The following is a 16493-nucleotide window of genomic DNA, read 5'->3' as shown; positions in this document are numbered from 1 at the left end:
CAAGCACCCTCCCTTCAGGGGTCCTAGATCAAGAGCCTCTCACCAGTATCAAGCACCCTCCCTTCAGGGGCCCTAGATCAAGAGCCTCTCACCAGTATCAAGCACCCTCCCTTCAGGGGTCCTAGATCAAGAGCCCCTCACCAGTATCAAGCACCCTCCCTTCAGGGGCCCTAGATCAAGAGCCTCTCACCAGTATCAAGCACCCTCCCTTCAGGTGTCCTAGATCAAGAGCCTCTAACCAGTATCAAGCACCCTCCCTTCAGGGGTCCTAGATCAAGAGCCTCTCACCAGTATCAAGCACCCTCCCTTCAGGGGTCCTAGATCAAGAGCCTCTCACCAGTATCAAGCACCCTCCCTTCAGGGGTCCTAGATCAAGAGCCTCTCACCAGTATCAAGCACCCTCCCTTCAGGGGCCCTAGATCAAGAGCCTCTCACCAGTATCAAGCACCCTCCCTTCAGGGGTCCTAGATCAAGAGCCTCTCACCAGCATCAAGCACCCTCCCTTCAGGGGTCCTAGATCAAGAGCCTCTCACCAGTATCAAGCACCCTCCCTTCAGGGGCCCTAGATCAAGAGCCTCTCACCAGTATCAAGCACCCTCCCTTCAGGGGTCCTAGATCAAGAGCCTCTCACCAGTATCAAGCACCCTCCCTTCAGGGGTCCTAGATCAAGAGCCTCTCACCAGTATCAAGCACCCTCCCTTCAGGGGTCCTAGATCAAGAGCCTCTCACCAGTATCAAGCACCCTCCCTTCAGGGGTCCTAGATCAAGAGCCTCTCACCAGTATCAAGCACCCTCCCTTCAGGTGTCCTAGATCAAGAGCCTCTCACCAGTATCAAGCACCCTCCCTTCAGGGGTACTAGATCAAGAGCCTCTCACCAGTATCAAGCACCCTCCCTTCAGGGGCCCTAGATCAAGAGCCACTCACCAGTATCAAGCACCCTCCCTTCAGGGGTCCTAGATCAAGAGCCTCTCACCAGTATCAAGCACCCTCCCTTCAGGGGTCCTAGATCAAGAGCCTCTCACCAGTATCAAGCACCCTCCCTTCAGGGGTCCTAGATCAAGAGCCTCTCACCAGTATCAAGCACCCTCCCTTCAGGGGTCCTAGATCAAGAGCCTCTCACCAGTATCAAGCACCCTCCCTTCAGGGGTCCTAGATCAAGAGCCTCTCACCAGTATCAAGCACCCTCCCTTCAGGGGTCCTAGATCAAGAGCCTCTCACCAGTATTAAAATAACTAGCACAGTAGACTTGCCTCTATACAAACTATTCATGACTGGAATGCGGAAGTTCCTGCTAACTGCCCCCAGGGAAGTTCCTGCTAACTGCCCCCAGGGAAGTTCCTGCTAACTGCCCCCAGGGAAGTTCCTGCTAACTGCCCCCAGGGAAGTTCCTGCTAACTGCCCCCAGGGAAGTTCCTGCTAACTGCCCCCAGGGAAGTTCCTGCTAACTGCCCCCAGGGAAGTTCCTGCTAACTGCCCCCAGGGAAGTTCCTGCTTAGGGAGTGTTAGCCAGCCAGGATAACCCAGGGTAGGGAGTGTTAGCCAGCCAGGATAACCCAGGGTAGGGAGTGTTAGCCAGCCAGGATAACCCAGGGTAGGGAGTGTTAGCCAGCCAGGATAACCCAGGGTAGGGAGTGTTAGCCAGCCAGGATAACCCAGGGTAGGGAGTGTTAGCCAGCCAGGATAACCCAGGGTAGGGAGTGTTAGCCAGCCAGGATAACCCAGGGTAGGGAGTGTTAGCCAGCCAGGATAACCCAGGGTAGGGAGTGTTAGCCAGCCAGGATAACCCAGGGTAGGGAGTGTTAGCCAGCCAGGATAACCCAGGGTAGGGAGTGTTAGCCAGCCAGGATAACCCAGGGTAGGGAGTGTTAGCCAGCCAGGATAACCCAGGGTAGGGAGTGTTAGCCAGCCAGGATAACCCAGGGTAGGGAGTGTTAGCCAGCCAGGATAACCCAGGGTAGGGAGTGTTAGCCAGCCAGGATAACCCAGGGTAGGGAGTGTTAGCCAGCCAGGATAACCCAGGGTAGGGAGTGTTAGCCAGCCAGGATAACCCAGGGTAGGGAGTGTTAGCCAGCCAGGATAACCCAGGGTAGGGAGTGTTAGCCAGCAGGATAACCCAGGGTAGGGAGTGTTAGCCAGCCAGGATAACCCAGGGTAGGGAGTGTTAGCCAGCCAGGATAACCCAGGGTAGGGAGTGTTAGCCAGCCAGGATAACCCAGGGTAGGGAGTGTTAGCCAGCCAGGATAACCCAGGGTAGGGAGTGTTAGCCAGCCAGGATAACCCAGGGTAGGGAGTGTTAGCCAGCCAGGATAACCCAGGGTAGGGAGTGTTAGCCAGCCAGGATAACCCAGGGTAGGGAGTGTTAGCCAGCCAGGATAACCCAGGGTAGGGAGTGTTAGCCAGCCAGGATAACCCAGGGTAGGGAGTGTTAGCCAGCCAGGATAACCCAGGGTAGGGAGTGTTAGCCAGCCAGGATAACCCAGGGTAGGGAGTGTTAGCCAGCCAGGATAACATCATTGAAGTAAGTCAAGCAGTGTGCTATTTCAGTCACAAAAATATACATTAATACAGTATCATATCTATTTATACAATACAAAAAACATATTTAGAATAAAGCAGTAAGTACAAAAGGATAAATCTGTGTATCTGTTTTCTTAAAAATTACCTAAATACACTTCAGAAGAAAAAATAAACTTTACTGTTAATAAATAACCAGTTTGGTGCATGCAGTCTTAAGCCTAATATATCTCCACATATAAGCTAATTCAATAATTAAACTGAAAACAGTATTTCCTTAAGTAAATATAAACTTTGAGTTATTTATCCAAGATTCAATATGATTAAATTGACTGACTGATACTGAATTCATCTGAGCCATTACACATAATAGAATTTCTTTGAGAGGGAGTCCTTACTTTCAACTGTGGCAGCCTCTCTTACTTCTGCTTGTGTCACAGCATCCTTGGACTCCTCATCTGTTTCAAACAGGTCTGAGATGTGTACTTTGGCCCTGCAAATTCAAAAGAAAAGTAAAATACAAATTAAAATTAAGAAGATAATATTTCTTAAGAGTTCACAGTAATACATGTAATATACATACGTGTTCGCAGCGCAGAAGAGTAAGCTTCTTACTAGCATGTATGTATATAATAATAAATATACATGGGTAAAATGGCACACCAAATGTTGTCATATATTAAAGGTTAGAGTAGCACTCTACATCACAAATAAATCACGGAACGAGTGGGGATTAAACCAGTTCCCTAGTTTTTTGCAATTGTTATTACGATTTCATGAGTCACTCTAAATCATGAAGTAAGAGAGAACGTTTGGATACTAGTGAAAAAAAAACTTACGAAATATTTCATATAAAGATTACTAATCATACAAGAGAGGAGAGCCAATAGTAACCCCAAATGTTTGAGAAATAAACACAAGAGATGAATATGATAAAGTCATCTGTATTATTAATCACAAAGGATTAATAATCCAGGATAACCCAAGTAGAGCTTAGTTTTGTTGATGGTCTTAGGTCCTCCCCCATAGAATCTACCTTCAATACCCAACTCCTTGTTAAGTTATTTACTGCTAGGCAAACAGAGGCGGGTGTAAGGGATCTCCCCCACCTGACCTCAGGTTCTTCTGGCTGTAAACCGAACACGACCACTGAGTTACAAGCCTTGATGGTCCAGTTTATATTTCAGCTTTGTGAAATCGTTGTGCTTCGCTTCAGTGATGGTATGTTGACATTAACATGTTTTAAGTTGAAAGCCGATACAAAGAGGATTTCTTAGCACATCATCTCAAAGGTTTAAAAGAAAGAAATTTGCAGTTAAAGAAACCTTAGATACTAGTGAAGGAAAGATCTCTGGAAGATAAGTTCTGGCCAAGACGTGCATCCTTTTGCAAAGCCATGTCCTTGACTGAACGGTTCTCACAGTCGATGTTTATCTCATACATAAAATAGTTAATAATAAAGGAAATATACAGAATACTGAATAAATAGGTAACATAGCCAATGGAAATAAGACACTGACTTTTTTTGGGTTATCCCAGGTTCTCTACACATATACTGCTATGTATGATAATCTATGTTAATTGTATTTGTGTATACCTGAATAAACTTACTATTGATACCGTCAGCTACATATGTACTGTATACAAAAGCATGTCTAGACTGAGTGGTGCAAATCTGCTTGCTGTAGTTATGCGGGTGACATCTCAGTATTCTCAGATGTTCCGAGCCTTTCACAGTTATGAAATGTTATTCCTGTGGTAAAAACTGCTATATAGCGAGGTGTTGCAGTATGAGAGTCCAACCTTTCAAACCTAAAACAGCGTGTAATGGGTGTGGAAATAAAGCATAATCGGGAACAGGACAATTAGAGCTGCTATGAATAACCTCCAATTCTTATTAGTAGCTGTAGGTGGCACCACTGAATAATCCGGGCATTCAGTACTTGCAGTGCTAGGCCTTACTTAAGTTTATTTATGTACAGGTACACATGTTGGCAGTTTGGAGGGATATGTTGTGTATCTTTATACGTATATGCTTCTTACCAACTGGCAGTGTGGCACTGGACAAGCACCTAAAGTCAGTGATCAGCACGTTGGTTTGCTCTAGCCTGGTTGATCAAAAGGAGGCAGTTATAATGTGTTCTAAACTGAGTGAAAAACAGTGATAATGAGTGTTGAATGATGATGAAAGTATTTTCTTTTTGGGGATTTTCTTTCTTTTTTGGGTCACCCTGCCTCGGTGGGAGACGGCCGACTTGTTGAAAAAAAAAATACACATAGGTACAATTATCATACATTGTAAATTACCTAAGATAATCCAAAATAGTCAGTGACTTATTTCCATTATAACATTAATGAATTTTTGAGGGTGAACGTTATTTTTTTAGGGGGAGGGTTACCCAACATTGGTGGAAGATGGCCGGTATTAAAAAAAATGAAAATATAACAAGTACAACAAATAATCTTTAATAAATACCTAAAAGCAGCCAAATGGGCATAGTATGCGGGGCTTGGGAGAGAAACTGATCTTGTGCAACGCGAGTACAAGTGACACAGACTGTACGTAAGTGTCTGCAAGTCATCCATAGTAATATCATTGTCATCCCACAGTACGTGATAATGAGTTGGTTTGCTGGTTCCTTGAATACCCTGTAGAAAATATTAATACAGGTTACATATTTGAAATGGTTCACTGGTTCTTAATAGTAATATTACTACTGACTGTAATGATTTCAAAGAAATTCTGAAAAATGCTACAGCAATGTTAGCCAGTGATTGTGTACAAGTCTGAAAGTATTCCAAGAAATTTCACTTAGCAATAGGGAAGGAGAAAGTATAAAATAATTAACTGATTCCTAAGGTTTCAACATTGTAACTTAAATAAGACAAATGTACTTACTTTATGAGAGCAAAGATAGAAATCTCTCTCATTTGGATGAGTTATTGCTGTATCCACTACAGTGCCAGGTGGAACGTTCTTACACTTTCCAACACCATCTTTGTCACTGCAAAACAACCTAGAAGAAATGTTGACAATAATACAGTTGTACTTGCCAAGGTTTATACCAAGTATTATACACTACTGAGTGTAACAGGCAAATTGCTGCAAAAGGAAGAGAATTGTTGAACATCTCGAGTATTTGAGGCCTTATAAAACAGCAGCAGTTTCAGAAATGGCAGATCATCCCTTACATGATAAATTTATAGATGTTAGGAAGGAATTAGAGGGATAGGTGAACTGCATATTCCTAGACTATAAAAAAGCTTTGATAGTGTCACATAGGTTACCTAGCAAATTTGAGGAACAAGTTGGCGTAATAGGTGACATTAATATCGATAAGGAAATGCCCGAAAATTACAAAAGTCGCTATAAGGACTGAATACATCGGCTTCAGGAGGATTCAGAGAAACCGGTTAGCTGAACGTGAATCCTCTAAGTAGGAAGTAGTGCCTGCACTCTAAAGGAGGAGTTGGGATATTTGCTGTTTGGAGGAATATCTGAATTGTCGTAGCTGCGCGTCTCTGCCAAGACAGTGATAGAGTGAAAGATGGTGAAAGTGTTTCTCTTTCGGGTCACCTTACCTCGGTGGGAGACGGCCAGTGTTTAAAAAGAATGAAGAATGCGAGTGTGGTTTTAAAACACATTAATTACAAAACAATGAATACAAATTTACCTTGTATGGTGTCGTTTCTGAACCACTAGGAAAGTGATGCCTGGCTGATAGTTTTGGTCAAGTTCAGAACATGCAGCACGCATGGCTTTCATCTCATAAGCCAGTACCTCCATAAACTGCGACTCACTAACACCGTCACGGTACATAACAATCCGTTCTGGCTTACATCCTCTTGTATTGTGATGAAAAGCTATCAACAGGTTTCTGGAAATATAAAATTATTAAGACATTTTGCACATAACCTACACATAGAGGAAAGAAATTTATGCCGACTTTTTGATCCGACTTGGGCCGTTAACTAGGATGACCCGTGGCCTGACTGGCAAGGCTCTCACTTCACATACGGAGGGCCCGGGTTCGATTCCCGGCGGGGTAGAAACATTTTGACATGTTTCCTTACATCTTTTGTCCTATTCACCTAGCAGCAAGTAGTTACCTGGGTATTAGTCGACTGGTGTGGGTCGCATCCTGGGCGACAAGATTGTGGACCCCAATGGAAATAAGACAAAGTCACTCGATGATGTACTTCCTTTCTTGGGTTATCCTGGGTAGTTAATCCTCCGGGGTTAAAAATCCGAACAAAATCTTAACTAGTCAAGTCTGACCCAGACGTCTACAAAAGGTTTTCTCCTACTTGCGGGTTATTTGTGTATTGTTCCAGTCACGGTATTGTGCCCTTTTCTTTATTTGGTAATTTGAAATATACTGCTTTCAGAATGCAAAAATTAATCTGCCTTTAAGCTTATATGCGTAAAGGCAGATTTATTCTGCCTTTACGCAGATTTATTTAACTTCAGATTTATGCAGTTTTATTCTGCATTTCCAGTTTGTCACTACAAAATAATTTTCATTAAATTAATGCTAATAAAATACCTGTGATTATTGACTTACCTGGTCATATTCTTGAGGTCTTGAATAATTTCTACCCGGTGTTGTTGAGGTCTCACTTCTACTGCATATCTTGAAGCAAATCTATCAAAGGAGGCCACAACTGCAGCCATGGAGGGAGATATTGTGTCACCAGCTGAAGGGTGGTTTACATCTGCTCCCATGATCATAACAGGTCTCTCTAAAATCTGAAAGTGGAAATAAATTTAATCTTGAAGAAAGGACACGTTTACAGAATGAGTTTTATTAAAACTCAGTCCATAAAGATCTACTCGTGGCTGGTTTAGCGCTTCCCCCTTGATTATAATAATAATAATACTCGTGGCTGTCTTCCAGAGGGAGCTGGACACACATGACCAGCCGGGCTGCAGTTCCTACTCTGGATTACGTGTGGCCGGTAACAACAGCCTGGTTGATGAGGCTCTGATCCACCGCAAGGCCTGGTCAGTGACCAGGCCGCGGGGGCGTTGACCCCGGAACACCCTCCAGGTATATATGTATATTGAAAAGGACATGGTAAAAGGTGATACTTATTTTGAAAGAGGAAAGGGAAAGGGGACAAAAGAGACTGTAAAAATTATAGAGGAATAAGCTTACTGAGTATACCAGGAAAAGTGTACGGTAGGGTTATAATTGAAAGAATTAGAGGTAAGACAGAATGTAGGATTGCGGATGAGCAAGGAGGTTTTAGAGTGGGTAGGGGATGTGTAGATCAGGTGTTTACATTGAAGCATATATGTTTACCTGGAGTTTACCTGGAGAGAGTTCCGGGGTCAACGCCCCCGCGGCCCGGTCTGAGACCAGGCCTCCTGTGAACAGTATTTAGATAAAGGTAGGGAAGTTTTTATTGCATTTATGGATTTAGAAAAGGCATATGATAGAGTGGATAGAGGAGCAATGTGGCAGATGTTGCAAGTATATGGAATAGGTGGTAAGTTATTAAATGCTGTAAAGAGTTTTTATGAGGATAGTGAGGCTCAGGTTAGGGTGTGTAGAAGAGAGGGAAAATACTTCCCGGTAAAAGTAGGTCTTAGACAGGGATGTGTAATGTCACCATGGTTGTTTAATATATTTATAGATGGGGTTGTAAAGGAAGTAAATGCTAGGGTGTTTGGGAGAGGGGTGGGATTAAATTATGGGGAATCAAATTCAAAATGGGAATTGACACAGTTACTTTTTGCTGATGATACTGTGCTTATGGGAGATTCTAAAGAAAAATTGCAAAGGTTAGTGGATGAGTTTGGGAATGTGTGTAAAGGTAGAAAGTTGAAAGTGAACATAGAAAAGAGTAAGGTGATGAGGGTGTCAAATGATTTGGATAAAGAAAAATTGGATATCAAATTGGGGAGGAGGAGTATGGAAGAAGTGAATGTTTTCAGATACTTGGGAGTTGACGTGTCGGCGGATGGATTTATGAAGGATGAGGTTAATCATAGAATTGATGAGGGAAAAAAGGTGAGTGGTGCGTTGAGGTATATGTGGAGTCAAAAAACGTTATCTATGGAGGCAAAGAAGGGTATGTATGAAAGTATAGTAGTACCAACACTCTTAAATGGGTGTGAAGCTTGGGTGGTAAATGCAGCAGCGAGGAGACGGTTGGAGGCAGTGGAGATGTCCTGTTTAAGGGCAATGTGTGGTGTAAATATTTTGCAGAAAATTCGGAGTGTGGAAATTAGGAGAAGGTGTGGAGTTAATAAAAGTATTAGTCAGAGGGCAGAAGAGGGGTTGTTGAGGTGGTTTGGTCATTTAGAGAGAATGGATCAAAGTAGAATGACATGGAAAGCATATAAATCTATACGGGAAGGAAGGCGGGGTAGGGGTCGTCCTCGAAAGGGTTGGAGAGAGGGGGTAAAGGAGGTTTTGTGGGTAAGGGGCTTGGACTTCCAGCAAGCGTGCGTGAGCGTGTTAGATAGGAGTGAATGGAGACGAATGGTACTTGGGACCTGACGATCTGTTGGAGTGTGAGCAGGGTAATATTTAGTGAAGGGATTCAGGGAAACCGGTTATTTTCATATAGTCGGACTTGAGTCCTGGAAATGGGAAGTACAATGTTGCCTGCACTTTAAAGGAGGGGTTTGGGATATTGGCAGTTTGGAGGGATATGTTGTGTATCTTTATATGTATATGCTTCTAAACTGTTGTATTCTGAGCACCTCTGCAAAAACAGTGATAATGTGCGAGTGTGGTGAAAGTGTTGAATGATGATGAAAGTATTTTCTTTTTGGGGATTTTCTTTCTTTTTTGGGTCACCCTGCCTCGGTGGGAGACGGCCGACTTGTTGAAAAAAAAAATATATAATATAGTGCACAATGGTCATAGTTTGTTGGACTGTATATTAGAAAATAAAGACTGATGGGTAGATTTACGTTTTTTTTTTTTTTCAACAAGTCGGCCGTCTCCCACCGAGGCAGGGTGACCCAAAAAAGAAAGAAAATCCCCAAAAAGAAAATACTTTCATCATCATTCAACACTTTCACCACACTCGCACATTATCACTGTTTTTGCAGAGGTGCTCAGAATACAACAGTTTAGAAGCATATACATATAAAGATACACAACATATCCCTCCAAACTGCCAATATCCCAAACCCCTATTTACGTAGATTTACGTATGTACATGTTTTTATAAGAGCAACAGATATGCCAGATCATTAGTGGTAGCCCCAGTAAGAGTGAAGGGTTGATGGAGTACACGGAGACTGGCAGGAGCAGTTAGGAAAAAAGTGAATGTTACTGAAGTAAGGAAACAGTTCTGGGGAAATATAAGCAAGAGAAAGTCCAGGAAATGAGGAGGTTCGGGATAATTTTAAGAACGTTGTGCTTGAGTGCACAACAGAAGTTTGTGGGTATAATGGGTCGTTTGCGAGTGAGAAAAGGAATGATTGGTGGAATGATAAAGAAGGATTTAAGAGAGAAAGTTAGCATACGAAAGGTTTATACAATGTAAAAATAATATACGGAATGCAGCATATATAAAGGAAGGAGGTTAAGAGTGGTGAGGGAGTGCAAAAGGTGAGCCAGTGAGAGAATAGGTGAGTCCTCGTCAGTCAGTTTGGCTGAGAATAAGAATCAGTTTTGGAAGCTTGAAGAGCAAATGGAATTAGCATTTAAAAACGCAATAAGGGGAGATGCTAGATGGGGAGGCCGCTGAGGTAAAAAAAAAAAATACATTCGCCCACCAATCATGCAATCGGTCTTGCTAGAAGTGTGCTAACATCGCAATTCAGATTACTCTATGGCTGCAGCATCTCCATCGCTCCTTCAGGGTACTGTGGAGCCCAGTCCCTGGACCCATTATGTACCTCTGTAATCTTTTTGACTACCGCCCACAGGATGGGTATGGGCTGCATAATCATGATATTCAACTAAACTAACTTCAGAGTACAGACAGAGCCCGTCCCACCTCCGGCTTCCTATGGGTCCTTCCATAAAGGTTACCTTGCTCACGCTCCAGCACCACATCCATTAAAAACTATTTATCTCCATCCTCTACCACGCTAACACAAATAAAATATTAAAGAAAATATTAAGTCATAAAACAACTTACCACTGGATTTCCAGTCTTTGAAATGACATTATTTATGCCTCCCATCTTAGCATTTATTTTGAGTAGTATATTTGCTAGTGTTGGTATTTTCACTTGAGTAACATTTACTGCTTGGATGCACTGGGTCAAGACCCCAACTTCAATGTCACCTATCCTCTTCACTCGGGCTATAAAGAACAAGTCAAAATTTTAATAACACTGTTCGACTGAAATATTGTACAAGATATAAATAGGAATTGACTCGTGATGCTGGTGTGAGATTTGTCTATAAAAAAAACCGTATTTGTGGTAAGAATGGTCCATACTAATGGGTCTTACGTGTGTACAGAAATAAAACTAGCTGGATAAATGCAAAGTACCCAACGAAAATAATCCCAGGACCCCAATGAAAATAAGTCACTGACTTTTTTGGGTTACCCTGGTGAGTAATTTACACACATGTTACTATGTATTATAATTCGTGTAACTGTATTTATGTGTACTTGTATCTTATGTATGTGAGAGTTTGTGTAATGTTCCAGTCACGATATTGTATTTTATTGTATTCTTACTAAGCCTAGTCTTAATGTGCCCAAAATGCTAGTGTACTTTTAAATGTATAATATTTTGAAAGTAAATTTGACTTTTTTTTATGGATGTTTGTTAATAAATAAAATCCATACATACCACTATATTAACAATAATAAAGTTGTTACTTTTAAAATTAGGCTTTACAATGAGCTCAGGTAAGATAACACATCAGCTAGTAAACAAACCATACCACGGGCGAGATTTGAACCCGCGGTCAGAGTCTCAAAACTCCAGACCCTCGCGTGGTATGGTTTGTTTACAATCGTGTCATTACGATTTCGTGAGTCACATCAGCTAGTAATTGAACAGCATAAAAATATGCAGGAAATTTGAGCTTAACTCCAGAATACGAGTGTTAGAAAAAGGAACAGAAAATAGGCTGCACATCCAAAAATTTAATTATAGAGGTAGCCAATTTTTTTCAATAAACCGGCCATATCCCGCCGAAGCAGGGTGACCTAAAAATTAGAAATGTACACAGGAGTTACCAGCCCCTTGCTCCAGGCATTTTAGTCGCCTCTTACGACACGCAAATACCTAAAATATGCAAATATGTAAAACTAATCATTATTCTCACCATAGAGGTCATCACCCCTTCCTAGGACAATCAGAATCATCTGTATATCAGGATAGGTCTTCTTTAGTGTGTGTATATCTTGCTCAGGGTTGGGTTTCTGGCTACTAGTAACACTGTGTGGTCGATGGAAGGTCATTCCTCGCTCACGAGACATCTGAACCATCTTCTTGATAAAATCACTGAAAGAATGTATTTAATTAACAAAATGGCACAATAACATGACTGGAACGACACACAAATAACCCACAACCTTTCGGTCCGACTTGACTATTTACGGTCACACAGTGTGACTGTGAATACCCAAGTCGGAGCGAAACGTCGTGGTAAGCTCCTCTCTCCTATGTGCGGTTGTGTAATATATTTTAACAACAATGGGGAAGCAAAGAGTTATTCAAGAAAGGTGGGTGTTCTGGCTCTCGTATTTCCGTGTTATTTATAATACAAATTAATAAAATATCCCCTTTATATATATCATTTGAGATACATAATCCCTAAGGGTTTAGCGCTCCCTCATGATTATAATAATACTCTCATTTAATTAGTACCGCCGAGCTAGCCTACCTTTACACCCACACCCTCACCCACACACACCCACACACACCCACACACACACCCACACCCACCCACACCCACCCATACCCACCCACACCCACCCACACCCACACACCCACACCCACACCCACACACACACACACACACACACACACACACACACATGGTAATGCATTATTTACAGCTCGCAAAGTCAGGGTATTTCTCCAGAATGGTCTGCAATATACCACTGTGGATAAAATACATTGCCATTTCTTGAACATTTCTGAGTGAGTTGTTTCTAAATTCATTAATTTGATCACACTCCAGTACATAATGACTTTTGTGTGAATAAGAGAACCTTAATACTTACTTAACCTGGTAATCATTAACATTTCTAACGTTGTAGTTTAGCACTGCCCAGCTCCTGATTTCTGATCCACGATAAAACGATCTCCTTTTAATATCCCATACACCTTCTTTTGGAATTACTGGCTGATCCATCATTAACTCAGGTACTGGTAAAATTCGCCCTTTCATTTGTAGAGGCTGAGTAAGAAAACAGGTTAATATTATCAATTGAAAGAAGCGCAAAGCTATAATAATTATGCAGTTCACGTATAGGTAAGAATGTGCCTCTCATGTGTTGAAGCTGATTAAGAAAGCAGGAAACTGTCAAAGTTAAAATTTAATAAGAAACACAAAGCTAAAATTTAATTAGAAACAAAGCTATAATTTAAAGTTCATGCAATTCTCCAGAGATAAAACTCAAACCCTTAAGAAGGATAATATGCTCTTACAGTATCTGCAATGGCGAACTTTAAGTTTTCCAGCATTGGATCATCAGTAAAGTCATTGCTGCGATGAATGTTGCATATCTGCATCTTCCTTGTTGCAGGAGGCACAGCTGTTGTCCTGATAAACTGTGCCGTCTCTTTGTCACTAAGTTTCCTGTTCACTCTCTGACCTTTACAAATCTTGCAACACTGCAAACAGTTTGTAACACTTTACAGTTTAAATAAGACTAAATATGATCAAAAATAATTACCAGCTTAATACTGTAATAAATAAATGTACTGTATGATTATTTACTGTTTAAACAAGTTTAAAAACTGCTACTTAAATAGTTTTTAATTAGTCTTGAAGCACTAGGATAAATCTGCCAGAAATGTACCACATGTTAGTGACTTTTGTGCCTAACGATATTTTATTACGTGTAAACTACATTACTGTATACTACAGAAAGGAGATCCAGTTATTATTATTACCTCAATTGGTAGAAACACATTCCTGTCAGCTGGTGCAACTTGAATGCAATTTAACCTTGGAAATTTAAGTTTCCGACCAAAAGTGTTTCTGAAGTAGTTTTCTATGGTGCACTGAAATGTATTTCCTGTATCCTCATCCTTAAGAGGAAAAGTTTGTTTGTTGGAGCCTAGTGGAGACACATCAATGATTTTGTAAGTTCGAGGGATGTTGCTGTGTGTTACCTGAACCTGAAATAAAATAACATTAATACTCAATATACATACCTTAAAAAATATTATGTTTAATATATAAAAAATGACATTAAAATATGTCAACACATCCGAGTTAATATAAGATGGAATGGGAAATGTTGTTTAAATAAGTCTTAGGTGTTGTATATGTTCGAGGTTATGTGTAGTGAGACTTGTTTCTCAGTGTATACACGAAGGTTATGTGTAGTGAGACTTGTTTCTCAGTGTATACACGAAGGTTATGTGTAGTGAGACTTGTTTCTCAGTGTATACACGAAGGTTATGTGTAGTGAGACTTGTTTCTCAGTGTATACACGAAGGTTATGTGTAGTGAGACTTGTTTCTCAGTGTATACACGAAGGTTATGTGTAGTGAGACTTGTTTCTCAGTGTTTACACGAAGGTTATGTGTAGTGACATCGATACCATGCCCAGCCCTTCTAGGGTAGGGTAGGTGCCTGAGCCCGAGCCTTTAGCTCATAAGACTGTCATTCCCATTAGCCCCCTTGGGGCGGGGATGGCAGACCAGAGAGGCCTAGCTTGTGGCTAGGCCTGGGGACAGTTGGTCCCAAAGATGAGGAGGTACTTGTGCCTCCTCCCATGGGAGACATAGGTCTCAGACACTCCCTAAAGAGGGAGCCAAGGCCGGGCCACCACTTGGAAAAGGCCCGAGCCGGGAGAATACCGGCTAACCTTTAATAATAATAATAATGTGTAGTGAGACTTGTTTCTCAGTGTATACACGAAGGTTATGTGTAGTGAGCCCGGTGGCCTGGTCGTGGCCCGGTGGCCTGGTGGCTAAAGCTCCCGCTTCACACACGGAGGGCCCGGGTTCGATTCCCGGCGGGTGGAAACATTTCGACACGTTTCCTTACACCTGTTGTCCTGTTCACCTAGCAGCAAATAGGTACCTGGGTGTTAGTCGACTGGTGTGGGTCGCATCCTGGGGGACAAGATTAAGGACCCCAATGGAAATAAGTTAAGACAGTCCTCGATGACGCACTGACTTTCTTGGGTTATCCTGGGTGGCTAACCCTCCGGGGTTAAAAATTCGAACGAAATCTTATCTTATACACGAAGGTTATGTATATTGAGACGTGTTTCTCATTGTATACACGAAGGTTATGTATAAGGTTATGTATAGTGAGACGTGTTTCTCAGTGTATACACGAAGGTTATGTATACTGAGACGTGTTTCTCAGTGTATACACGAAGGTTATGTATAGTGAGACGTGTTTCTCAGTGTATACACGAAGGTTATGTATAGTGAGACGTGTTAAATGGGAGTGAGTGAAGGCAAATGGTTTTTGGGACTTGTCGAGCTGTTGGAGTGAATAGATTCAGGGGAAACTGGTTAGTCGAACTGGAGTCCTGGAGGTGGACAATGCAGTGCCTGCACTCTGAAGGTGGTGTGGGTATATTTGCAGTTTGGTGGGATATCTGAACTGACAGTGATAAGAGTGAATGATGGTTAGTGTTTTTTTTTTCGGTCACCCTCCATCGATGGGAGAAAGACAGTTAAAATGTCATTCACGTTTGGCACGAATGACCTTGCTAATAATATACTATACTGAATAACAATCAAATCCCCATCAAAAGTATTTCTCTTACATTTAGAAAATATCTGTGATACCTGGTCACAGACCGGGCCGCGGGGGCGCTGACCCCCGAAACTCTCTCCAGGTATACCAAGAAATATACCCAAGGTGCTCTTATATCCTAACCTGGAGTTTACCTGGACACAATTATTATTTGAGGGAAAGAGAAAGGAAGTGTTAAACCCATAAGGGTCATGCAGTGCCTAGGGAGAATGGGAGGTAATCAAGTCTGAGCCAAGAAAGGGGAGTTGAGGTTTAATTCCTTGGAACAAGAGCCCCTAACCTGGATCAATGAACCTTCCTTGTGGAGTTCACTTGTGGCCAAGCATTCCCACCATCTACTAGATCAGTATTACTCGAAGTTTTAACACACTGGTTGTCTCCCACAGAGGTAGGGTGACCCGAAAAAGAAACACTATCACTGTCTTGCCAGAGGCGCGCAGATACGACAGTTTAGATGTCCCTCCAAATATTATTCTATATATGATAAATTAGACACATATGCAACATTTGGGTATCTTCAAAGATACCTAAATGAGGCGGTTGGAGGCAGTGGAGATGTCCTGTCTAAGGGCAATGTGTGGTGTAAATATTATGCAGAAAATTCGGAGTGTGGAAATTAGGAGAAGGTGTGGAGTTAATAAAAGTATTAGTCAGAGGGCTGAAGAGGGGTTGTTGAGGTGGTTTGGTCATTTAGAGAGAATGGATCAAAGTAGAATGGCATGGAGAGCGTTTAAATCTGTAGGGGAAGGAAGGCGGGGTAGGGGTCGTCCTCGAAAAGGTTGGAAGGAAGGGGTAAGGGAGGTTTTGTGGGCGAGAGGCTTGGACTTCCAGCATATGTAAGCAGATACAGGTATCTAGGCTTTGAGGTTCCACTACTTGGACCTGTTGTAACGAGACTTTGTCGCCAATACAAAGAAAGGCTGAGAGCACTTAGAGTTGTGGCAGGTTTTCATCCCAGGTATGGTGCTAATGTTAAAATTGTGAAAATGATGTATCTTGCTTATATTAGATCATTGGTTGATTATGCAGCGCCACTACTTGCACTCGTGTCTGACTGGAAGCTTGGAGGGCTGGAAAAACTGCAAAACGAAG

At 42.1% G+C, this 16493-nt stretch overlaps 1 protein-coding gene across 1 annotated transcript in view; it reads right to left on the bottom strand.

The window, feature by feature from the left end:
- Nucleotides 1-2516: 2516 nt before the first annotated feature.
- LOC128704811 (protein argonaute-2) overlaps nt 2517-16493 on the bottom strand; it is a 19974-nt gene continuing 5997 nt past the window's right edge. The window contains exons 5-14 of the mRNA XM_053799952.2: nt 13571-13798; nt 13103-13288; nt 12676-12851; nt 11772-11950; nt 10625-10791; nt 7081-7265; nt 6190-6393; nt 5415-5532; nt 4992-5164; nt 2517-3008 (exon numbers count right to left, since the gene is read on the bottom strand). Coding sequence (XP_053655927.2) covers nt 2876-3008; nt 4992-5164; nt 5415-5532; nt 6190-6393; nt 7081-7265; nt 10625-10791; nt 11772-11950; nt 12676-12851; nt 13103-13288; nt 13571-13798 — 1749 coding nt within the window. The 3' untranslated portion in view covers nt 2517-2875. The remainder of the gene's footprint in view (nt 3009-4991; nt 5165-5414; nt 5533-6189; nt 6394-7080; nt 7266-10624; nt 10792-11771; nt 11951-12675; nt 12852-13102; nt 13289-13570; nt 13799-16493) is intronic.

The sequence above is a fragment of the Cherax quadricarinatus genome, chromosome 99, assembly GCF_038502225.1.
Source record: "Cherax quadricarinatus isolate ZL_2023a chromosome 99, ASM3850222v1, whole genome shotgun sequence".
Taxonomy (NCBI): Eukaryota; Metazoa; Arthropoda; class Malacostraca; order Decapoda; family Parastacidae; genus Cherax; species Cherax quadricarinatus.
This window is presented reverse-complemented; position numbering and strand designations above follow the sequence as displayed.